The 25,144-nt window shown below is 46.8% G+C and overlaps 1 protein-coding gene across 27 annotated transcripts in view; it reads left to right on the forward strand.

Annotated features, from left to right (window-relative positions):
* Positions 1-25,144, forward strand: part of CLASP2 (cytoplasmic linker associated protein 2) — a 261,567-nt gene that overhangs the window by 1,712 nt on the left and 234,711 nt on the right. For all 27 annotated transcript variants that reach the window (XM_075921810.2, XM_075921815.2, XM_089776567.1 and 24 more), the window contains exon 2: positions 17,175-17,253. In XM_075921810.2, coding sequence (XP_075777925.1) covers positions 17,175-17,253 — 79 coding nt within the window. The remainder of the gene's footprint in view (positions 1-17,174; positions 17,254-25,144) is intronic.

A 25,144-nucleotide genomic window follows, 5' to 3' on the forward strand; every position in this document is an offset into this window, starting at 1 on the left:
ATATATGGGATTGCCATTATTTTCTATAGGTCATACAAGTAATTTGTCACTAAATGCGTATTTATATTATCTTCTCTGTTTCGTAGGGGTTAGTAAGTCATTGCTGTTTCAAGTGTGAATTTGAGTTTATCCGTTCTATCTTTTTGTATAGTTTTCTCGGTAGGAATAGTTGTATCTTTCTGAAGGTCTGTGATGACTTTAGTATTTCAAATTTCTTTTCATGCATTTTTAGTCAAGTACAAAAGTGATTATTGTGGGCGCCTGGAATTAATGTTGTCAATTCTCTTGCTGCTGAGTAGCAAGTAGAAACATTGGCAGCTTGGTCAGATTATCTACTTGTGTAATGAATCAGCTGGTGGCAGTGTTGCTCTATAGTGCAGGTCTATTCAATGAGCATGAGGATTTTTTTTTTTTTTTTTTTTTTTGCAGAGACAGTTTCATATACAAAATTGATTACTATGTTCTTATGGCTATCTGACTTGTCATTTATTTTGAAGTACCTCACACATTAATTCAGTTGGTGCAGTAGTTCTCTGAAGATTACAGCTCAATGGGGAAATCTCAGAACAAATTGTATAGTAGTACATATTTGTGATGGTAGCATATTATAACTGCTAAAGGATGTCTTATTGGATGTTACAGATATGTCAATTATTTTATAACGTTTATACCTACTTTTAGAACTAAGCTCTGAAAACTATTAGTTTCAGCTATTTTCCCAAGCACATCAGTTACTGCAGGTCATGTTTTGTGCAGAGAGAGTTCCTTATTGATTACTTAGCATCATTATTTTTGGCCTTGAATTGCTGAATATGGGATAGAGATTTCATATAGGTGCATGGCAAAATTGTGTAGGTTTTGAAAGAGAATGCTTTCAGTTTAGATGATGAGCACCTGATTACATTTTTCTCAGCAGGATGATAATTTAAAGTGTACACTTAAGATGAGCAATGAAGCCAAGCATCAGCTCTGTGTTTTATGTAAAAGTTTATACAATACACTTAGAGGCAGGTAAATGCTTTTTTAAAAAAGTGTAATTTCTTTCTCTCACATCAGAATGTTCGGTTTGCTTTAGGCATAAAGATATCTGGGTGGGTACACTGTTCTTTAGGACTGGTGGAAAGGCAAGAAATATGGACTATTCTAAATCATCAAATACTGTGCCAATAGTCGTCTTGGAGTTTTATAGACTTAAATGACATAAAAAGCTTGCAGTCTAATTTGGATTCAATTTCACATACCCTAAGTGCGCATAATTCTTATTGACACAGTTTTGTACACACAGAGTACATACCTTCCCCCCTCGCCCTCCAAAAAGAAAATAATAAAACAAAGATGTTACTTACATTTAGGGATCTTAAAATGGGGTTAATTAAAATTCAGTGGTTACACAGCAAGGGGACAGATGGCTCCCCAGGAGCTGGTGAGTGTCATGAGCTGGCCTTTAAGCCAGCTCCCCATGTGTGCTGGCTCCCACTTGCCCCTCCTCCACACTGCTGCCTCTGATATAGAGTAGGGATGTGAAGGACTAGTTGACTATTGGATAAGCAAATGCTTATCGGATAGTCAACGGGATAGTCGACTAGTCGCTTCTTCCCCCGTTCCCGCTGCCTATATCAGATAGGACAAAATGGGGTACTTCAAAGTGGCAGCACCATACGGAGCCCGGAGTCAGCTGCTCTGTGCGGCACTGCAGCTCTGAATGCCGTGGAGAGCCCGGTATCTGGCTCTTCACCGCATTTCAAAGCGGTAGTGCTGTGTGGAGCCTGGGATCAGCTACAAAAATGCATTGACTATTCCATTAGTCAGTTACCTGATACTTAACAGCCTTAATATCTTTTAAGCCTGCTCTTTGCCTTCCTCCCAGTGCTGCAGCAGAGTGGGGTGGGGAAAAGGCTGCTCTTTGGGAGCTGGTGCACATGTAACTGCATGATGATCACAGGCTCATTAGTTAACCCCATGTACAGTTACACTTTCACATCCCTACTTACATCAACACAAGTGTAGTAGGAATTGCAGTACTGGACAAGTCCAGTTGATCAGTTAGTCCAGGAGTCTATCTGTCTGGTGGTGGTGAACATGAGTTGCCTTAAAATATAAGAATCAAAGAAGGGGTCTCAAACTCAATTTAACTTAGGGCCAGTACCAGTCCTTAAAACTTCCTAGTGGGCCAGCGGGCATCCCCCTCTGTTAGGGCTCTGTGGGCAGTCTGTGCATTTCCGGCCCCGCGTGCGTCTCCCACCCGTGACTGCTGGCCATGTGCTCCCCCTGTGTGTCCCCATATCCCACCTGATTTCACCCTCCCTGGGTGGTCCCCAGTGCAGTGAAGTTAGAGTGGCTTTTGGCTGCTAGCTCTGCCCCTGTTGAGCTCTCCCTGCGGCCCAGGAAAGGTGTGCGCAGAGCTGTCTTGTCCATAGGTTTGTTCTCTTTGAGGGGGGGCCCACAGCAGCTGCCCAAACTGTCTTGTGGATGGGATAGTGCTTCATACTCAGGTTAGCCCACAGTGTCTTGGATGGGCTCTGGGGCTGGCAACAGGAGTCAACCCCTCCTCTCTGCACTTATGGCAGATGCAGGATCTGCTCTGCTCTGTACTCTTGCCATTTTGCAAGCTAACTGGGGCTGGGGCACACTGCAGTTGGCCTGGAAAATGAACAAAGCAAGGGCTGCTGTGTTGCTCTGCCTCCCTGCATCTCCTGCCACGGATTCAGGTTCCCCTGGTAATGCCCAAGGCCAGGTCCCTTGAGGGAGGAGGCTTGAGGGAAGGAGTGTGACTTGTGGGGGAGGGGTGGAGAGGGTAGGCAGGAAGAGGTGGGGCAGGGAAGGAGTAGGGGCTGGACTTGGGGAAAGAGTACTGCACTTGGTTTTCTCCCCACCCTGGGGCCGCAGGGACTCCCATGCAGGCTGCCAGCATGTGTCACGTTATGGAACTCAGGCTGCGAGTTTGAGACCCTTGAATCAAAGGAAAATTAAGAATCCTGGATCTGGAGGGATTTATGTCTTTTATACTTTATTTTATTTTATGTAGCAGTGGAAGTTTATGGACGTGCATCTGCTTAAATGTTGAATTCCACAGATAAAGTGTCTTACACAATGAATTTTCCAAGGGATTGTCAACTTGATTCTTTCAATGTTGAATACAGATTAAGCTAATTACTGCTTGTCCTATATTCAGTGGACATAGAGAATAATTAATCTCCCTCTTCTTTGTAACAGCTTTTAGGATAGTTGAAGACTATTACTTATCAGGTTCCCTCTCAGGACTAAATATGCAGATGGTTTTTATTTCTTGTTTGCATTTTTGTTAGAGAGGTTTTTAAAACCTTTTATCACTTTTGTTGCTCTTGTCTGGCCTCATGGGTTTGTTCACATTTTTGGTAAAGAACTGGGAACTGTATTCTGTCTGAAGGCTCACCAGTGCCAAGTAGGAGGATAGTGACCCCCTGTGTATTACATACAATAGTTCTGTTAATATGTGCCAGAATATTAACTTTTTTTTTTTACCTGCATCATGTTTTTGTCTTATACAAGGTGAACCTCCAAAAACCGGGACTCTTTGTCTGGCAACATTGTGGTCCTGGTCCAGGGATCCTATCTGGGAGCCCCAGTGGTAAGAAGGCTGGTGGCTTGGAGCCTGGTGGCATTGGGACTGGAGCCCATGGTGGCCCTGTTAGTGGAACCTGGGACCACAGGGGTCCTAGTAGCGAGGCTGGGGACGTGGAGGCTCCGGAAGCAGGGGACCTCCCCTGATCTAACAAGTTCTGGTCCCAAGGGTGCTGGACCAAAGAGGTCTAACCTGTATTTGTCTTAAGATACATTGTACACCCAGATCCTTTTCTGCAATACTGCTGCCCAGGCAGTTATCTCCATTTTTGTAGTTGTGCTTTGATTTTTCTTGCCTCAGTATAGAGCAAACAAAGTGAACCAGTGTGACACAGAATGTGAAGAGAGATTTTTTTTCGATTGCTTTAATGCTAGAATTCTGTGTAGCAGATGAGGAATTAGAAATTCTCATTAAGAAAATGTAATACGAATGGCATTACAGAAACCTAGTGGAATTTGTCACTTGATTAGAATATTAACATCACTGATTTTTAAGAGTAGAGTGGGTAAAAGAATGGGGATGCCACTCTACATTAGGCAACAATATCAATTTTAATTATTGGTCATTCAAAGGGCAGAGCCTTGACTGTATCTGGAGCAATATGATAATGAAGAAAGCACAGGAATGGGTACTAGTGTAGCAGCACTATCTGCAGTTTTGACTAAGATGGTTAGTGTTAATGCAGCTGTGATGCAGCATCACAGAATGCTGTCCTTAGGAGAGAGACAGCCAAAGGGACTATAGCTCAATCTGGGGAGGGGTCTACTGCAGAGGAGGTGATTGGAAGGCAATTTAAGAAGATGAAAGGAGGCAGCATTGGACTTAAAAGAAGATTTGTAAGAATGGGGGTGAAAGCTATGTTAGAGGAAGCTGAACCTTGATGGACAGTATATAGTGAGCCTGGTGGCAAGGGACATAGAATATGTGAATGGTGAGATTGTTAAATGTCCAGTAGCCAGTTCAGCACCTGTCATTCTCCGGTGTTAAATGTTGGAAAGAAGTGCAGTTATCAATGTGTTTGAATCAGAAGCATTGTCAACTGGAACAACAGGCGAAGGTTGGACAATAAAAGTAAAGTTAGACTTCATAGCAGTGGAGAAGACTAGTTGATTCTCTCCAGGGCTTGTATTGTAGTATTGACTATGGATGTTAAAATGCATGTACTTAAGTAAACTTTAGGGGGGAGGGATAGCTCAGTGGTTTGAGCATTGACCTGCTAAACCCAGGCTGTGTCTACACTGGGCCACTTATTCCGGAAAATCAGCCGCTTTTCCGGAATAAGCTGCGAGCTGTCTACACTGGCCCTTGAATTTCCGGAAAAGCAACGATGCTCTACTGTACAAAATCAGCCGCTATTCCGGAAAAACTATTCTGCTCCCGCTCGGGCATAAGTCCTTATTCTGGAACACTGTTCCGGAAAAGGGCCATTGTAGACAGCCCAGTAGTCTTTTCCGGAAAAAAGCCCCGATCGCGAAAATGGCGATCGGGGCTCTTTTCCGGAAAAGCGCGTCTACATTGGCCACAGACGCTTTTCCGGAAAAAGGGCTTTTCCGGAAAAGCGGCCTGCCAATGTAGACGCTCCTTTTCCAGAAAAACTGAAAACGGAATAGTATTCCGTTTTAAGCATTTCTGGAAATTCATGCCAGTCTAGACACAGCCCCAGGGTTGTGAGTTCAATCCTTGAGGAGGCTATTTGGGGCAGAAATTGTCAGGGATGGTACTTGGTCCTGCTGTGAAGGCAGGGGACTGTACTCAATGACCTTTCAAGGTCCCTTCCAGTTCTCGGAGATAGGTAATCTCCATTAACTTTTTTTTTAAACATGTAACCCCTGCAAACGTCAGTGGTTACACATGGGGCAGCAGTCAGTTCCCTGGGAGCTGGTGCATAGGTAAGGATGACTTATTCACTGGTTTGGATGTTGGCGACAGTTTTAAGGATGTTAAAATGCGGTTAATTGGCTAGTCAATGGAATTTCCATCGACTAGTCCATAGGCATTTCTGCATTCCTCCTTTGAAATGTACAAGTGCCCTAGCAGGGGTTCTTGTACATTTCAAAGGAGGAATGTGGAACTCTGTGTACAGCAGGAAGTCCTACTGACTCCTGGCTGCAGGCAGGTGACTACTTTGAAATGCACAAGAGTCCCCAGCGGGGGCTTCTGTGCATTTCAAAGCCACGGAAGCTGGGGTTAGTGGGGGACTGAGTCGCCCGCTGACCCCAGGCTCCATGCTATGGGCTCTCCTGCCCCTTTGAATCGTGCGGAGGCAGCAGTTTCAAAGGGGCAGCGGCAGCACAGCTGATCTTGGGTCCTGGGGAAGTGCTGCAAGGAGCCCGGGGTCAGCTGGGGACTCCCTGGCTGATCCCGGGTTCTGGGGAAATGCCACGGGGAGCCCGGGATTAGCTGAAAATCCCCAGCTGACCCTGGGCTCCAAGGCTGCCCCTTTAAATACCCACAGAGGCGGTGTTTTAAAGGGGCAGACCGCGTCACAGCTGATCCCAGGATCAGCTGTGCAGCTGCCGCTTTGGGGTTTCTTTGAAGTACCCCTCCCCCCTATTAAATAGGGGCAGCAAGGGATGGGGGGAATTGACTAGTCAACATTACTATCTGAGAAGCAAATGCTTATTGGATAATCGACTAGTCTTTAACATCCTTAGGCTGTTTAGAGATCAGTGTTCATGGTCCAATTACATTCAGTATGGGCAAACAGAATACAGCCCCGACTTGTAATATGCTTCAAGAGGGCTAACTTCCCAAAGTTGAGTAAAAGTGACTGAGGAAAAAATTATAGAATGCAGATTTTTCTTTAAGAGTTTTTTAGGTGGCTAAAAAGCCATGAATATGCAATCAAGAAAGTTGGCGACTTTGGCTTGGAGATCATCTTCACTGGTGAAGTGAAGTCATCTGTGAGATTAAAAAACAATATAAAATAAATAATTTCTATTTCAATTGCTATGTAGTGCAGAAAATTGGCAGGGAACCTAAGCTGATGGGGGTGGGAAAGGGGAAAATCCATGCCTGGCATGGCTAAGAACAAAAAGGAGTTCTAAAAAATGTTGGAAACAGCAAGAAATCCTAGTAGTGGAGTAGGCCAATTAGTAAGTGATGAAGCTGGTAAAATTGTTGTTGATGATTAAGGCTGTGATTTAACCACAAGTATTTTTAGTAACTCATAGACAGGTCTTGGGCAAGAAAGAAAATCAGTCTGTGACCTAGTCATGACCAGGGCTCGCTAGCTACACGGTACTGCGCAGGCGCAGGTCACTCTGCGCCGGCTCTTCTGGGGTGTAATGTACTCGCCATGGGTGAGTAGATTGCATTGTTTGTCGAGCCCTGGTCATGACTAATCCCATAAATACCCCGATGGAATCTTATTTTGGAATCTTATCTTGTTAGTCTTTAAAGTGCTATATAGTCCTATTTTTTTTATTTTGGAATGGGCGCTGCTGGGGATGGGGGGAGCCCAAGGCATCATGTTTGAGGGGTGGAGACAGTACCAGGGAAGCAGCAGCTCAGCCACTGGCGATCCTGCAACCGCTGCTCAGGGGTCCCTGGGAACAGCTGTATGGCCAGCTGCCTGGACCTGCCAGAGCAACTACTGGTTATGGGATTGCCAAGATGTCTGGTTGCAGAGCCGCTGCAGCTAGTGTGTGGCTGGCTGACCCCAGGGCCACCTGCTTGGGTGGTCCTGTGGTCAGCCACACTGGCTGTATTCAAGAACATAAATATGATTAATGCCAATCATCATCATTTTTATGGAAAATAGGAGTTGTCAACCTTGATTTCATGTTCAGATGAGATTACAAATTTGCTTGAGCAAGGTAGCTGCATAGACACTTTTTATTAACAATTTGATTTGTATCTTACAATATTCTGATTAAAATGTTAGCGCCATATCAGCAGAGCACAAGTTAAATAGATTAAGAACTGGCTATTTGATAGCTTTCAAAGTAGTTATCAAAGGAGAAATGCTATTGAATGGAGATGGTTCTAATGGGCATCCACAGAGATCTGAAGCTATTCATCATTTATATCAGTGATCTGGAATAACTGTAAAGTTAGTAAAGGTAAAATTTGCAGATGATGCAACATGGGCAAAATAGTAAATGATGATGACCAGGCAGTCACACGGAGCAATATGGATTGCTTGATGAGCTGGACCCATTCAGATAAAATGCATTTTAGCACACCTAAATGTGAAGTTATACAACTAGAAACAAGGAATGCAGGCTGTATGTAGAAAATGAGGGAATATATCCTGGAAAGCAAAGAACTGTGGAAAAAGATTTAAAGACCATAACGAACAAGTAACTGAACATGAGCTCCCACTATATAATTTTTATTTATTTCGATCAAAGTAGTTAACTGATTAAACAATTAAAATTATGTAGTTTAACTGGTTCAACTGTGGGTGGGGCCAAGGCAGCCAGAGTTGAGGGGCTTTCCTGGGGCTACTGAGTCAGATGGGCCTTGGTTGACTGGGGCTGAATCTGGGGATGGCTGTCCTGTCCTGGCCCCACCACAGTCACAGGCAGTTGGGATTGCTCTGGCCCCACAGGCCGCTGTGGGTGGGGCTGCTCCTGCGGCCTGGGCCTCCAACTAACTGGTTATGAGGTAAGCATGCTGGTAAGCCATACGTTTATGGGGTAACCAGTTAGCCTCTGAACAGGAGCTAAAGTTTAGTTATGTTATCCCTAACTCCCACTCTGAGGCTATGTCAGAAAAGGCTAATGCTTTCTCTGCATGTAGACCAGGGCATAGTGAACAGAAGTAAGTAGAATTTTGTCTTTATCTCTGGTATTGGTGAGACCAATACTGGAATACTGTGTACAGTTCTGTTGTCTGTGTTTTAAAAAGCATGTTTACAAACTTGTAGAAGGTGCAGAAAAAGCAGAGAGACTCACAACAGCCAAAGTCTGGAGTAGGAATGTAAAGGCCTACTCGACTATCCGATAAGCAAATGCCTATTGGATAGTTGACAGGATACTGGACTAGTCTCTCCTCCCCTTGATGCCTCTATCAGTTAGACTGGAGGCAGCAAAGGCGGGGGGGGAAGCAGGGAAGAAGAGGGAGGTACTTAAAAGTGGCAGCACCACATGGAGCTCAGTGTAAGCTGTGGAGTCCCCAGCTGACCCCAGGTTCAGTGCAGCTGCTGCTTTGAAATGCTGCACGGAGTTTGGGTCAGCTGGGGACTCCCCACCTGACCCTGGGCTCAGTGTGGTGCTGCTGCTTTGAAATGCCAGGTGGAGCCCAGAATCAGATGAGGACTCCCCAACTGGCCCCGGGCTCCGCGCAGCATTTCAAAGAGGCAGCACTGCTTGGAGCCCAGGATCATCTGGGGACTTCCCAGCTCACCCTGGGCTCCATGCAGTGTGCCAGATTTGAAATGTACAAGAGTCCACAGCAGAGGCTGTTGCGCATTTCAAAGCGGAAGCACCTGTGTAGAGCCTGGAGTCAGCAGAACTCTGGACCTGGGTTCCATGTGGTGTTCCAACTTTGAAATGCACAGGAGCCCCTATGGGGGCTCTTCTACATTTCAAATGCAGAACATGGAAGTGCTTCTCAACTAGTTGAGTATTCAATGGAATTTCCATCGACTACTCGACTAGTAAATTAATGGCTAGTTAGCATCCTTAGCCTGGAAGCTGAAGTCAGTCAGACACATTCCAACTGAAAATAAGGCATGGTTTTGTAACAGTGGTCGTAATTGACTATTGGCTCATACTGATGAGGATCTCTTGACATATTCACCCAAGAACTATGTGATTTCTTTTAAAAAAAAAAGAAAAAAAAAAGACACTTTTGCCAAACACAAGCTTTTGGGTTCCAATATAGGAATAAACAGGTGAAATTTAATGGCCTACGTGATACATTTAGGAGATCAGAGTAGATAATCTAAATGTCCTTTCCGGTATTAAACTCCTACAGATCTCTGCCTTATCTGTATTGCATGAAGTATTTTTTCTGCAACCAGAATAAGTGTTTATTACTGGATTACTGAATCATTTATAAAGTATAGTGTCAGGGGAATCAGTCAGTGTTTCTTCTGATTTTTTTTTTTCCATCCATGTTTGGAATGAATTTTGTTACATGCACCAATATGTAGTTGACATTGGTTCACATAACAAAATTCATATGGTGGGCGGGGAGGAGGCTGAGAGATTTGGAGAGTGGGGTCTAGGGCTTGGGCAGAAGGTTGAGTTGTGGGGTTGGAGGTGAGGGCTTTATAGTGCAGGATGGTGCTCAGGGGTTACAGCTGGGAGTGAGGACTCGCCACAGCTCACTGTCCTTGCTGTGGCAGCTTAGGGGCTGGGGCTGCAGGATAAGTGCCCTAGATTCTCGTGGGTCCAGGCTGGAGTAGAGGTGCCCTGGCTGTGGCAGAGTTGAGAGACGGCAGGTTTGGGCTGGGGCTTCCCTCAAAGTTTCCCCCTAATCTCTTTGATCCATGTGCAGAATACATTTTATGTGCACCAAGATATGTTCAAATGTATGCACCAGTAGAATAAAAAAACCTACCGTAAAATCTCGAGTATAATGCACACCTTTTCCTTGGGTTTTTAAGCTTGTGCCTGCCATGGGGCTCCCTGCCCAGCTGACCTTGCGCCTGCTTTGGGAGCCCCCTGCCCAGCTACCGTGCACCGCGCTAAGCTCGTTTCTGCTGCGGGGCCCCCTGCCCAGCTGATCTTGCACCTACTGCGGGGGCCCCCTGCCCAGCTGCCACGCACCACACTAAGCTAGTTTTTGGGCAGCTGGGCAGGGGGCCCCGCAGGAGAAATGAGCTTAGCGCAGTGCACGGCAGTTGAGCAAGGGGCCCCCGAGGCAGGCACGAGGTCAGCTGGACGGGGAGCCCCCACGGCAGGCGTGAGGTCAGCCAGGCTTCCGGACAAGGTGAGGAGCCGGTGGGCGGGTGAGTTACTAACAGAACAACCACAGGATTTTTGGGCAATACAGGAATCTTTATCTTAGTCCTGGCTGATCCTGGGCTCCAAGCAGTGCTGCCTCTTTGAAATGCTGCACGGAGCCCGGGGCCAGTTGGGGAGTCCTCATCTGATTCTGGGCTCCACCTGGCATTTATCTTAGGTACAAGGAGCTTTGCTGCAGAGAGAATGGGGAAGTCAAAACAACATACCTAAGGGCTAAGGGGGAGGGGAACGGAGAGAGAAAGCAACCAGCTTAATGAGTTATTTATTTTTAGGTAGTAACCATACAAGGGGAGCCGAAGAAACTAAACAAAACAGTTAAAGTATTTAACTTAAATTTGATTACAAAGGTTAGGGCTAGCAAACTACAACTGATCACATAAGGCAGGTCAGGAGGCTATACTGGGGCTGGGTGCAGTGTGAGAGCTCTCCCCACTCTGTGAAGCTTGAACTGATCAGGGTTCCCAGATGATGATGGTAGCTGGTGATCCAGAGTGTTGGAGACAAGCAGAGCAGAGCCCCCAGCATGATCAGTGAAGAGAAGATGAAGTCCCAATGGAACTGATACAGAATTTAGTACCAGTCATCAAACCCCTTACTTGAGCATGGGTAGGGGTTTTTGTAGGCCAAGAACAATGGTTCAAGGGGGGCACTAGATTTGCTTGAGTAAATGGATGGTTCAGGAAGTATTCTAAGATTTGTGTAATTTAGGCTAGACAATAGAAACTGATCATTCTTGTCTCTGGGTGGTGTTGGGAAGCTATAATGTCCCAACCATGTGTATTGGGATTTTTAGTTCCTAATTGTTTTGGTTTTTTTAACTTTTGGTATAGACAGCACCATATTTCAAAATAAGATATTTTGAAATTAGATGGAAATAAGATATGCAATTTGCATAGCTCAAATTGCATATTTTATTTCGACCTACGGGTGCAGTGTATATGTACCCTAATGGTGCTGATCTAAAAAGCCCTTTCCCCTTAACTGTGGTGACTTCCAGTTACAGATGGAATGGATTTTACTAGGGCTACAGTAAGTATATTGTAATCTATAATGGTAAGTATTACCAACATTACAGTATACTTACATGCATAAGTATATTAAATACAGTATAAGGAGTAGCTCCCAGCCTGAGATCCTGCTTAATCAGTTAACTGGTTAAACGTTAGGTTAGCCTACTGGTTAACTAGGATATTTTATCCGTAGACTACAGGAGCTTAGTTTTAAAACTTGCTTCAAAATATTTCATTACTGTGTTGCTGAAAATTATAAAATCACATTGCTAAAAAATTGTCATTGTATCCTTCCCCACCACCGGGCTGCTGTTGGACATAGGGTCCCATAGGTCCTAAGGATGTCCCTGCCTGAGGTTGCAGGTGATTTTTGTTTGTAAGTGTGGATGTTTGTACTCGGAGTGCTTGTGTCTGTCTATATCACTTGTTATTGTGCATAAGTCTTAGAGGAGCCTGAAAAATTGAACTCAAAATGTCACCTTTCTCTGTACCGTATGGTTTTATACTGCTGCCTATCATCTGAGCTCCTTCTGTGCGATATCAGTAGTAACAATGAAATCCCTACTGGAATTCATGGACTTTCTCTGACCATCTTCTGTCTTTGGGGACAAACTTCTGTATTTTTGTTTGTTTATTTTGTAGTCCCATTACATTATAACTCTTACACTAAGTTTATTGAGTGTTCAAATAAATCTGTTTAATCTGCAATCTCAGATAACTGGTTATCTGTCAGCTCAGTGGGCCTGGGAACTAGTGGTCTTGCAGGTCTGCCGACTCCTTGCCCACAGGATTCAGCTTACATTGGTTAACTGGTTAATCTATTTCCCATTCACATCCTTGACCCATATGTCAGCAAGTAATTGATTTGAGGAGGACCACTTGAGCAAGTGACCAACTTGTTCCAAGAACTCTTAATGCTTCACTGCCCTGGGCTTTAAAATCAACAGAAACATTTATGCTTACTCTGACTCAAAGCTAAGGATGTTAAAATGCCATTATCAGGCTAATCCTATAGTTGATACAGTTTCTAGCGACTAGATAATTAGTCTATAGGATTGCTGTGCAGAGCCACAGCAGGGATAGCTCCAGGAGCTTGCTTGAGCTGAGACTGAGCAGTCCCGGCTTGTGCCATCTCTGAGCCACCTGTGCTGCAACACTGCTTTTCTTACTACATTTAAAATGCAGAGGTGCAGGGATCAGCACAAGGTGGGATTGCTCGATCCCAGCTCTTGCTGAGTCCAGCAGCCGCTTTTCATGGCAGCCAGGGCTGGCTGTGGACAGATGCTGCTGGTAGAGGGGTGCAGCCTGGAACTGGGGTACTGCTGAGCCCACTGGTTTACCAACCTGGAAAGCTTTCTAGATACTGCACTTACACAGCCATCAAGACACAGGGATTTGCCAGGCCACATTACACAAATGATTCTTGTCACTCATGAACCAGCAACGGAGATGGTTCATCCAATTCCCTCACCCTCCTCCCCGCCCTCCCAGCTCTCTAGCCTAAGATCACCAGAGCGTACTCTCTCATACGTTTATTAACCAGACTGCTTATCTCTTAATGTGAAGATGACATGTACCAGCTTTTGTACATTAAGTCGTTTCCCCAAACACTTCAACCAAAACCTACTGTTTTAGGTAAAATATAAAACTTTGTTATTACAGAAAGATAGATTTTATATGACAAAGTAACTAGCATACAGATCCAAGTTGGAAAAACTTTAAAAAACAACAAAATAGTCAAACAGTACCTTAAAGACTAACAAAACATGTAGATGGTATCATGAGCTTTTGTGGGCACAATCTACTGAAGAAGTGGGGCTGCTAGACTATTAGTCTGTACCTGGAAAAACTCAAAAAACAACAAACTCGGCTAACCATCTGAAGATCAAAGTTGGTTACCTAAGAAATAAAAGACCACAATCTCAGTTCTATTAACTAGACAGGATTTGAATCAGCGAGTGTCTCACTGTGAAGGCACAGTTCCTTAATATACTGTAGGGCCGTGGTCACCAACAGGTCGATTGCGAGGCGTCCTGTCCGCCCCGACCCCCATTTCCCTCCCATCCCGAGAAGCCCCACTACCTACCTCAAGTGAAAATGGAGGTAGCATCGGCTTCCCGGGAATGGAGAGAAGTCCCGCAGCTTAGTACTACTTCCGGCGATTCCGGAAGCGCTTTAGCTGCTCTGCTGGGTGTACTGCGGAAGGGAGCATTGGCTCCCTGCACTGCACAGGAGGGGTGAGTCAGCCCCGGGGGAGGTGCGCGTGGGGCTTCCCTCTGGGGGGGCGGGAATCCTGGGAGGAGGAGGATGCGGAGGACTCTCTACCTCCACTGGCACCCCGCTCCCCAGGCCCCACTCCCTAACCACAGAACTCTGTCCCCACTCCCCTGTCCCCAGCTACAGAATGCTGTCCCCACTCCCCTTCCCTCCCTACTCCCTGAACTCTGTCCCCACTCCCTTGTTCCCAGCTACAGAATTCTGTCCCCACTCCCCTGTTCCCAGCTACAGAACTCTGTTCCTATTCCCGTCCCCACTTCCCGAATTCTGTCCCCACTGGCACCCCGTCGCCAGCTGCAGAAACCTGTCCCCTGCCCTCCCAGCACCCTGTTCCCTCTCCCCTGCCCCCAGCCGCAGAACTCTGTCGCCACAAAATGTATAATTATAAATGCTTCGTTTTAGATTTAAATAGCGTGAATAAAAAAGACCATTTATTTCATAACTATAAACACGTGATTTTAATTTTATATATCGCATAATTTAAAAATAAACTGTTTATCAGAGTTCAAGAAAGGGCTTCAAGAAAGGGGTGGGGCTTCAAGGAAGGGGCGGGGCGGTAGATCTTCGCCTGTTCTGAGATTTAAAGTGATCTTTGGTGTAAAAAGGTTGGAGACCACTGCTCTAGGGAATAATTCTGGATGCAGGTGAAAATAAGGTTAGGATTTATTGTACACCAGCGCTGGCGGAGTACCAATCAGGGGTTAACCTGGAGAGCACTAGTTAATCAAAACATTACATTGAATTATAGGCAGCAGGTGGGTGGAGTGGAAGCAGTTTCATAGGTTCTGGCGACAAGACATAATGAGTATATAAGCCAATAAACTACAAAAGTTACACAGTATCTCCGCCCACTGCCAATTAAACATCTTATCAATAATATAGGTAGTTGTTCCTAACAAGCCAACATAAACAAAAGACATGTTGATGGCAACTTTGTCTGTTGAAATTATGATGTGTCTACTGTGGGGGTGATACTGCCATGCATTGGCGTAGTCCTTGGGATCCAGGCTTATTATCTAGGGTTAAAGAAGACAGACAGAACAGCTTCTGTGAAGTTGGTTTTGGTACCAGCCAGGGTCTTATCAGAGCGATGCTCTCTTAGAATGTAGTTGCTAGGGCGACCAGGGTCATGTTTGCTGCTTGTTCTGTGTGTTCCCAGGGTTCAAATTTAGGATACGAATGAGAGTTCTTAGCAACATACCATGTCCTGCCTCAGTTTACCCCTGCATATACAAACTAGGATTTTCCTTTCCGGTCTGGAACAACCTCCATTGTTCCAAATCTTTGTTCTCCAGATGTGATTCCAGGTGTGGAGTTATGGGAGGAAAGAGGCCAGATGATGTCACTTTTCCTCTATAGGTTCTTCCAGCTTGCTGGAAAAATCTTTTGCTATGATGTGAGTCAAGTATTGTTCATTGTCTGTATGTTCCCTCTGAGAACATTTTCATTGTATACAGATTCTGTGATAGTCCTTGATAAAAATGAATTTTCCTTAATTGGCCATTACTACTGTGTGGCTTCTCCATTGTTGTACCTGAAAGGCTGGTTATGGGAGTTTCCAATCCTGCAATGTATTTCAGTAACATACAAATAGCATAACTTCATGTGCAAAGGTAGTTCATGCAATCCAACAGGATATTAAAGTTAACAGATCAAGATTTAAATATTTCAGAAGGTGTACTTTGTCCAAAACACATTTCAGTTAGATGACAGCGGTGAATATAAGAGTGTCAGGGCCAGAGCTGTCCTATCCATTGGGTGGTTTATGGCAGTTGTCCCAGGCCTTGCACTTTGGGGGACCTATGCTTCAGGGGACTCCTGTGTGGTACAGAGTCTGGTGACAGATAAATCTGGTGACAGTAGATAAAATCAAGTTTATTTACTCCATGTTTTGGGCTAGGCATGTAAATACCCCTTAAAGTTAATCAATTAAAGAATGTAATTTTAATAGTTTAACTGGTTAATGGATCTGGATAGCTCCTTCAACCTGTGGTGGGTGGTAGAGCGGCTGCTCGAGCTGGCCAGGGTCCTGCTGCACTGCAGGTGGGGGCTGCTCTAGCTGGCTGCAGCAGCAGATGGGCTGTATCCACCTACTGGTTAACTAGTTACCATGTAAGCATTCTGGTAAGGCTAATGCTTACTGGGTGACTGACTGGTTATCCTTTTACGTCCCAATTTTGGGCTGGTTTCCATGAAAGGTATTATCCAAAATTAGGGATGTAAAATCCCAGTTAATTCGTTGTTTAACTGGTTAACCGAGTAAGCGGGATCCAGGCACCCAGCTGCTGCCAGAGCAGCCCCTATCAGCGGCAGGCCCAGACTCTCACAGATAGAATCCGCTGTCGATGCTGGATGAAAAGCAGCCCCTGTCTGTGGCGGGCCCCCTGTGTGACTGGAGCAGCTCCTTGCTCACGGTGGCGGGGAGCTGCTCCAGACCCACCCACCATTGATTACTGATTAACCAGAACTGGTAAACATTACCCCTTTAGGATGATGCTTACAGGTTAACCTTTCACGTGCATACCTGAAGGTGAATATATTTTGGAATGTTTTTGGGAAAAGCCTTAGCTGTAACTTAAATGAAGGTGATTTTCCTTTTCTATCACCCACCTTGCATTGTATGTTTGGAGAGGTAAAAAAAATCTGTTGCCAGTTTTAAAATATGGAAGATGGATGTAAATAGTTAATAATGAGTAATATGTATTTTAAGATTTGGAAAAAAAGAATAAAAATAAGTTTACGAATATTTGAAAATTGTGGCTAGTTCAATATGATGTTAGTAAGTGATTTTTCATGGTTAAACACGTGCTTTCAGCTGCATAGTGCAATAAGTAGACAGGTAATTTTTTTTTTTAAGGTCTTCTGGTCAGCTCTTTAATCCAGGAGTCATGTGACCAAGAGCAAGCATAGTCTAGGCTCCTTAGATTAGTTAAGTTTCTATATCTGCTACTGACTATCTGTTAATCCATTAGCAGATGAATTTTAAGTAAATCATGGCCAGTTACAAAAGTGAAAATCAGACCAATCATAAGCATTTATATCCAATATAGGTGAAAATATTAAAATGCTGCATTCCTAAAAATTGTATGCTTTGGGCTGAAAAAATGCTAAGAGTACTGAAAATCCAAAATGCATCAAGTGATCTAAATGAACTAGATTGAGCTTAAATATAGTATAAAATGATTTGTTTTATACAAAACCTTTAAGATACTTGTCAGTTACTTAATTTGAGTATTGATCTGGTGGTTCATTATGGGTGACTACATCAGGTAGCAGCCCAGGCATTTATAGATAGATTAGAATGTATTTTAAAGAGCTTCCTAGTGATACATTATATACATCTAATACTTTCTTTTATTCCTACAGGTGGCATTAGTTGGACTAGATGTTCTAGGTGCCTTTGTTGACAGACTACCAGGGCGCTTTAAATCCTATGTACCAACTGGTGAGTGAAGTCGTATTTGAATCTTTGTCCTTCAAAGAAAAATGTAGGGGGAGAGGGGAAGTGCTGTTTCACTAGTAAATATTTTTATTTTATTAGCTACTAGATACTAATACATTTGTATTTTATCAGACTTACTAATCATTGCCCAGGTCCTTTAGGGCAGGGGACTGCTGAGGGTGCAGAAGTCAGGGCAGGGCCTTGGGGATGTGGGTGGGGCAGGACAGGAGGCTGGTGGAATTGGGGGTGGTTGTGAGAGAATGAGGGTTGGGGACTGAGAAAGGCCTCAGGATGGGGGGAGGGATCCCATCCAGCGGTGCTTTCTCTCCCCACTCCTCACCTGGCAGGGGCCTTATTTCCCCGTTAGATCTCCCCACCTCTTCCAGTGTTGCTGCCAACGCTAGTGGGGAAAGGAATTTGGAGCGGGGAGAAGGGGCTACTTACCTGGTCTGTGGGCAGGAAAGTTGGCAAGCCTCAACCCTGCTGGCCACTCTTGGTGGTGTAGTTGCCTCTAGTGATCACTCTGCAATACAGGCAGTCCCCGAGTTACGCGGATTTGACTTATGTTGGATCCGTACTTACGAACGGGGCTTTTCTCGCCCCAGAGGACACGGGCGGCGGGACTGCCCAGACGCGCCGTGGTCTGCCGCCCACGTCCTCCAGGGTGAGAAAAGCTGCTCCGCGTTTCCCCCAGCAGACCAGGGAGACGCGCCCGGGTCCTCCGCGGCTTTGCTCCGCATCTCCCATGTCTGCTGGCCTCCTCCCGCCCCCAGCAGACCAGGGAGACGCGGACCGCCCAGACGCGCCGCGATCCTGCCGCCCAGGTCCTCCGCGGCTTTGCTCCACGTCTCCCTGGTCCACAGACCAGGGAGACGCGGAGCAAAGCCGCGGAGGACCCGGGCGGGACTGCGGCGCGTCTGGGCAGTCCCACCGCCTGGGTCCTGCAGACCAGGGAGCAAAGCCGCGGAGGACCTGGGCAGCGGCACCGCTGCGCGTCTCGGTCCCGCCGCCCGCGTCTCTATGGTCTGCTGGGGGGCGTGGCGCAGCTAGTGCGCGCCCCCTCCCTCCCCCCAAGCGGACCAGGCTTTTCTTGTGGACGCCTGTGGTAGAGCAGCTGGGGCGCTGCCGGTTGGTCTCGCAGCGCCGCTCCTCGGCGCTACTGGACCAACCCGGCGGCACCCCAGCTGCTCTTCCTCAGGCGTCCTGATTCAGCCGCTGCTGAAACTGACCAGCGCTGACTACAGGAAGCCCGAGGCAGAGTTGCTTTGTCCCGGGCTTCCTGGAATCAGCCGCTGGTCAGTTTCAGCAGCAGCTGACTTGGGGACACCTGGGGTAGAGCAGCTGGGGTGCTGCTGGGTTGGTCCCTGCAGCGCCGAGGTGCGGCGCTGCGGGGACCTACCTGGCAGCGCCCCAGCTGCTCTGTCCCAGGCGTCCAGATTAAGCTGCTGTTGAAACTGATCAGCGGCTGATTCCAGGAAGCCCGGGGCAGAGAAACTCTGCCTCGGGCTTCCTGTAGTTAGCTGCTGGTTAGTTTCAGCAGCGGCTGAATCTGGACGCCAGTTCTGACTTAAGTACAAATTCAACTTAAGTGCAAACCTACAGTCCCTATCTTGTACATAACCCGGGGACTGCCTGTATAGCTCTCCCCTGCAGGCTCACTGTCTCCAGTGGTCACTTTCAGTATTACATCTCTCCTCTCTGCTCTTCTCTTTCCATGCTATGGAAAACAGTCCCATTCCTGGCACTTGCCATTTTCTTGGCAAAATCAAACCTTGACCTCACTTTAGGACAGAATAAGAGTAAACTGCATACCAAATTTGGTGTTCCTAGCTCTTACTGTTTAGGAGGCATTCTTGAACAAACGGACTCACAGACAGGCACTGAGCTAGACGGACTTGCAGACAAGACGCACAAATGTCTTGTCAGAGATATAGACAGGGATTGACAATTAATGTAATCTACTCGCCCGTGGCGAGTAGATTACAAGCCAGCGCAGCGCAGTCAGCATGTGCGCAGCGCAGTTTGTGCCTGCGCAGCGTGCAGAACCGCGCGGCTGACAAGCAGGGCTCGCCGTGGCTTGGTGAGCCCTGGATATAGATATCTGACAAATGGGTAAGAACTTTTTGTAGTACTTGTGAACCTAATTAGGTAAGTATACGCTCACTCTGAAAAGCATATATTTACAAGAATGAGGGTTTGTATGCCCCACTAGGGTTTGACTTAGATACTTATATTAACTTATCAGTATTATGTATACATTGTATTGTAAGATAGCTTTATTGTGATTGTTGTTTTTCAAGGTTCCAAGATTTTTTTCTGTTACTAATTTCTTGCTATACAACTCTTACTGTTCTCCATAATCTAAAATGATGTGACAACTTTGATTGTATTACCTTAAAATTGTATTAATCAATTGCAGTTTCTATTTGTATAATGTCTTAACCAGGATTCCATATATATATAAATAATTTGCTTCTGCAGCAACGGAGTTTGCCACAGAATCCATTTCCTAGGGATGTTAAGAAGCATGTATTCATTAATCGTGTAATTGACAAATTTAGTCAACTACAAGATTAAGCGATAAGGGATAGCACTTAGTCTCAGCTCATGCTGGGTCCAGCAACTACCCCTGTTGCAACTCTGCGGAAAAAATAATTTGGGAACTGGGTGGACAGGCAGCTCAGCTAAGTCCTGGTTCGCACTGGGTTCCGGGCCAAGTTACCCACACTGCAGCTCTGCAGGGTAGCTCCTGGGTCCCAAAACGAGCTGGGACTCCGCTCTCTAAAAAGTGTGCTGGGGGGGAAATGTGTGTAGTTGATAGCATTAATCGTTTAATAATCTACACTGTTACATCCCTACTGTCTCCTGCTGCAAAACTACAGTAGCATTAAAGGTTTGTTTGAAACCAACAAGGGGGGAAAAAGAAGCTCTTGTGAAGAAACTTTCCAATTGGTGCTGAGTCAGGTTCCCTTAGCCCTGCCCCCCCCTTCCAAGTTTGAGAGTGCTGATGTGTCTACTCTCGTGGTGCCACCCCTCCATTCTTTCTCTACCGTCTCTGGAAGCAGACAGAGCATGTCACAACTGAGCACTCCTTTATCAGGAAGACAAAAGAAATTATCTGGTTACTACTTTTTTTTTTTTTTTTCCTCCCAGTTTTCTTCTTTACCTTTCTACCAACCTCCGCCTGCCCCTTCCTCCCCAACAACAACTTTTCTTTTGGGGTGTGAAGTCTTGAGAATTTTCCCCTTGTCTTCCCCCACCCCCGCCCTCCTCCCCTGTTTTCTTTTCCCTTCTCTCCTGAATACAGGCAGTCCCCGAGTTACGCTGATCCGACTTATGTCGGATCCGCAGTTACGAACAGGGCCGTTCCTCTCCCTGGTCTCCAGCAGACCAGGGAGAGGAAGCAAAGCGGCAGAACACGTGGGCAGCGGACAGGGCTGTCCGCTGCCCACGCGCTCCGAGGCTTGGCTCTGCTTTGCCTCCCCCCCCCCGTCCCCCTGGTCTGCAGACCAGGGCGACGGGGGGGGGGGGGGGGGGGGGCGGCAAAGCAGAGCCAAGCAGAGCCGAGCGCGCGGTCAGCTGACAGCCCAGACGCGTCTGGGCTGTCAGCTGTCAGCGCGCTCCGCGGTTTGGCTCTGCTTTGCCCCCCCCTCCCCCTGGTCTGCAGAGCTCTGCTTTGCTCCCCGTCCGCCTGGTCTGCAGACCAGGGGGACGGGGAGCAAAGCGGCGGAACACGCGGGCAGCGGACAGCCCAGACGCGTCTGGGCTGTCCGCTGCCCGCGTGCTCCATGGCTTGGCTCTGCTTTGCCCCCCGTCCCCCTGGTCTGCAGACCAAGGGGAGGGGGGGGGCAAAGCAGAGCCAAGCCGCGGAGCACGCGGGCAGCGGACAGCCCAGACGCATCTGGGCTGTCCACTGCCCGCGTGTACCGCCGCTTTGCTCCCCGTCTGCCTGGTCTGCAGACCAGGCGGACGGGGAGCAAAGCAGAGCAAAGCCACGGAGCCCGAGGGCAGCAGGACAGCCACGGCGCGTCTGGGCTGTCCCACTGCCCCCGTGCTCCGTTGCTTTGCTCCGGACACCTGTGGTACAGCTGCTGGGGCGCTGCCAGTTGGTCCCGTAGCGCCGCTCTGGGCGCTACTGGACCAACCGGGCAGCACCCCAGCTGTTCTGCCCCAGGCGTCCTGATTCAGCCACTGCTGGTCAGATTCAGCAACGGCTGAATCTGGACTCTAGTTCCGACTTACATACAGATTCAACTTAAGAATAAACCTACAGTCCCTATCTTGTACGTAACTCGGAGACTGCCTGTACTTAAATGGTGGAAAAAAGAGGAAGAACAAGAAGAGTGTTGAGCAAGCTTTCATTTAAAAAAAAAATTTTTTTCAGTTGCAAGAAACATAACATCTGCAGAGACCTCATGCCAGTCTCTGATGGTAATTCCTCCTGTGTTTACTGCTCCGGGGAGCAACACATGCCTCAGAAGTGCTCCCATTGCAGCAGCATGAAGGCTCCACCTCAAGATGAGTAGTCTTGAAAAAACCTTTTACCCAGTAGGAGAATGGACCTAGTAGTTGTTTGTCCACTGACCTTCCAAAGACAAGACTCAGACTTCTAATGCCTCAAAGAATTGAGCCTCATTTACCTAAGATTGGGACGCTCTCAAATCAAGCCTTTTCCCTGCAAGGTCTTTGCCCATGATGCTGAAGTCTTCAGAGTCAGCACTGCTGACAAACCTGGCATCTCTGTACCACCAGGGCACACAAGTTGATTGCGCCTAATAGGGTACTCCGTGAACCAGCATGCAAGCCTTCAACATCAGCATTGCCGCCATTGTCACCGTCACCACTAGTGTGAACAGCGGTACAGAAGTTTGTCCATGCAGATACTCCACAACTATCAGCACCACCTTTGGCACAGACGTGTGCCCTGGTACCAGTGAATAAGGCTCCCATGGCATTGACCACTACTATTAGACTGGCACAGAACTGTGCATCACTGAAGCGTTTTTTGGCACTAGGTCACTTTCTCCACTACTCCCAACATACAAGTCTCCTTGGTACCGCAGTCCCTGCTGCTCAGCACTGATCACATCCTCCCCCTCGCCCCCCAGAACCAGGTAATAGTCACCACATTTCCCGCTCTCTCCATGCCAGACAGAGAGGCCAAAGCAGATGGATAGGATAATTGTTTCTCCTCCCAACACTCTTCACCCACCCACGCCTCTAAGGTAAAAAGGGCCAACTAGATCATCTTATGGTCCACCACCTCCTCACTGGTACCACCAGCCATGGCCATACCCACCATCTTCCTACTCCATGCATTGGCCACTCTGGGACTCTTGTTCCCTATTTGGCTGTCACTACACAGGACCACCCACTCCATCCAGGACAGTGAATAGGTTTCCTCCGCCTCAGACCACTGCAAAAGTGCCTGATAAGGAACCATAAAGAGCAGCATACAGATCCTGCTGAGGCTGAGGATCAGTTACCTCTACACAATTCCTTCTTTTCACCTGATGAGGCAGTCATTCCTCTAACACCTGTTTTGATGGATGACCTGAGACCGTTCCAAGATCTGTTTTAGAGGGTAGCCTCTGCACAGGAGATCAATTTAGAGGAAGTTCAAGAGAAGCTGCATAAGCTTCTAAAAATCCTACAACTCGCAGCCACTACGAAAATAGACCTAGCTATTGTTGAGGCTATTCTAGACACAGCTGATAACATTTGTCAGATACAAGCACCCCCCCACCAACAAATGAACTGATAGAAAAGATAATGGATTTATTATTTTCCCACCATTTTCCAAATTTCTTAGACATGGACACAGTATACCGCAGAGCAAAGCTACCTCTGTTTCAATTGACCCCACAGGGCAAGGACCACAACCGTTTTCACCTACTAGGCTGCAAAGTCTACTCATTTACCACCTTACAACCTTGAGTAGCAAACTTTTCTGCTCTTTTCAGTTACAGTCACTCTGACTACTCCAGACTTCAAGATCTTGCTGAACAACTCCCCAAACAAGTGACCGCAGCTTCAGGCCATCATTGACGAGGTCCAAAACGATATCTTGTACTCCCCTCCAAGCTGCCACGGGTGTTGCAGATACTGCAGATGTGCAAGGCATCCTGGCTTCAAGCCTCAGGGATTCTTAAGGAATTTCAGATGAAAGTAGGGTTGTAAGTGAGTAGTCATCTGGGCTTATCGGGTGGCCAAGTCGACTACTTGCTCTCTCCCCTCTCCCCGCGCCCACTTCCTCAGTATCAGAGGCAGAAAGGTGGGGGAACAGGAGCTGGTGCTATGGGGAGCTGGCTTAAAAACTGGTTCCCACCAGAACTAGCTCCATCCCTGGGCGGCTGCCTCTGATAGAGTGCGGGGGAGACTGCTGTGGAGCAGCCTCTTCCTGTGATGGGCCCAGGTCACTTCGAAGCTAGTTCCTGCCCATGTCATCTCCACGATGTCTGTGGGCCCTGCCCCTTGCTGCTGCCTCTTATCAGAGGCATCGGTGTAGGGTTGGGGAAGTCTGCCACAAAACAGCAGGGACCCCCCTATGGACTGGGGCTGCTGGACCTGGCATGAGCCAGGACTGAGCAAGCCTGGCTCAGTCCTGGCTTGCACCAGGTTTGTGAGCTACCCCCATTCCTCTGATTTGAGGTAGATGTTGCACCTCTAGGTGTAATAGGTGTGTTTGGGAATTATCCCTGAAGATGGATTCTGAAGTGGGATGGGTTGGTGGGATGTATATAAAGGGGATTGAGTACTCCTTCCTGCTGGACCTGCTCTTAGGACATTTAAACTGCAGAACCACAGTGTGAGTAGCTCGTGAACCTGCTGGGACTGAGCGGTCTTCCCTTATCAATTAATCATGCAGTCGATAAAAATATTATCGACTACCTGCCTCTTAGCAGCCTTAAATGAAAGTGGAGGATCACCCATTCGATAGGACCCATGACTCATGGACCATGCTTCGAACTTGAGGCATTTACACCCCTCTAAATAAACACAAATGCTATATCCCATGCCAAAGATCACGTGAGCTTCATCCTAGATCCCAACATAGATCATTTGAATTCTGCTTGAAGCAGTATTCCCAACGATGCAGACCTCAACACTCTCAGCCTGCAATCAGCCTGCATCTACCTCCAAGCAGCTGTTTTGAAAAACTGGTCGAGGGTCTGTGTGTGACCTCTCCACAATTGCAACCATCTTTACTCCAAACTTTTGGCTACCGCCTCTGCTCTTTTTTCCACACATGAGCGAACATCATTTTGAACCAGTGGGTTTTAGAGATGGTCCATTCAGAGTACTCGATCCCCTTTATATAAATCTCACTATCCCATCCCCCTTCACTGTACATTTTCAGGAATAATTCCTATGAATGCCTATTACATATATGGGTGCAACTTCTATTTCAAATCAGAGCAGTGGAACCCATACTGGCTCCTTACTGAGGAAGAGATTTTTACTTCAGTTATTTCCTCTCCCAAAAGAAAACTGGAGGATGGAGACCGATACTGGACCTCAGAAAGCTCAGCAAGTTGATCTGAGTAGGAAAATTATTTTTCATATCATGATCCACCCAGTGCACAGATGTTTCTTTTGTTTCATCATTGGTACTGAACACTACCAGTATTGAGCATTACCTTTGGGCTGTCTGTGACCCTCAGTTTTCCTCAAAAACCATAGCAATAGTTGCAGTGCATTTCTGGCTCCAGGTGGTGGTAATCTACCCTTCTCTCGATGACTTCTTAATCAAGGGCACTATGTGACACACATGCATGCTACGAGCAACAGTATCTCTGTTCCAAGACTTAGGCCTACAGAACAAGTTTCAGAAGTCGACTTCCGGCGTAACTCGAGCCCTCAAATTCATAGGGGCTCACTTAAACTCTGCAAG

Source organism: Pelodiscus sinensis, chromosome 2 (genome assembly GCF_052426305.1).
Source record: "Pelodiscus sinensis isolate ZL-2025 chromosome 2, ASM5242630v1, whole genome shotgun sequence".
Lineage (NCBI taxonomy): Eukaryota > Metazoa > Chordata > Testudines > Trionychidae > Pelodiscus > Pelodiscus sinensis.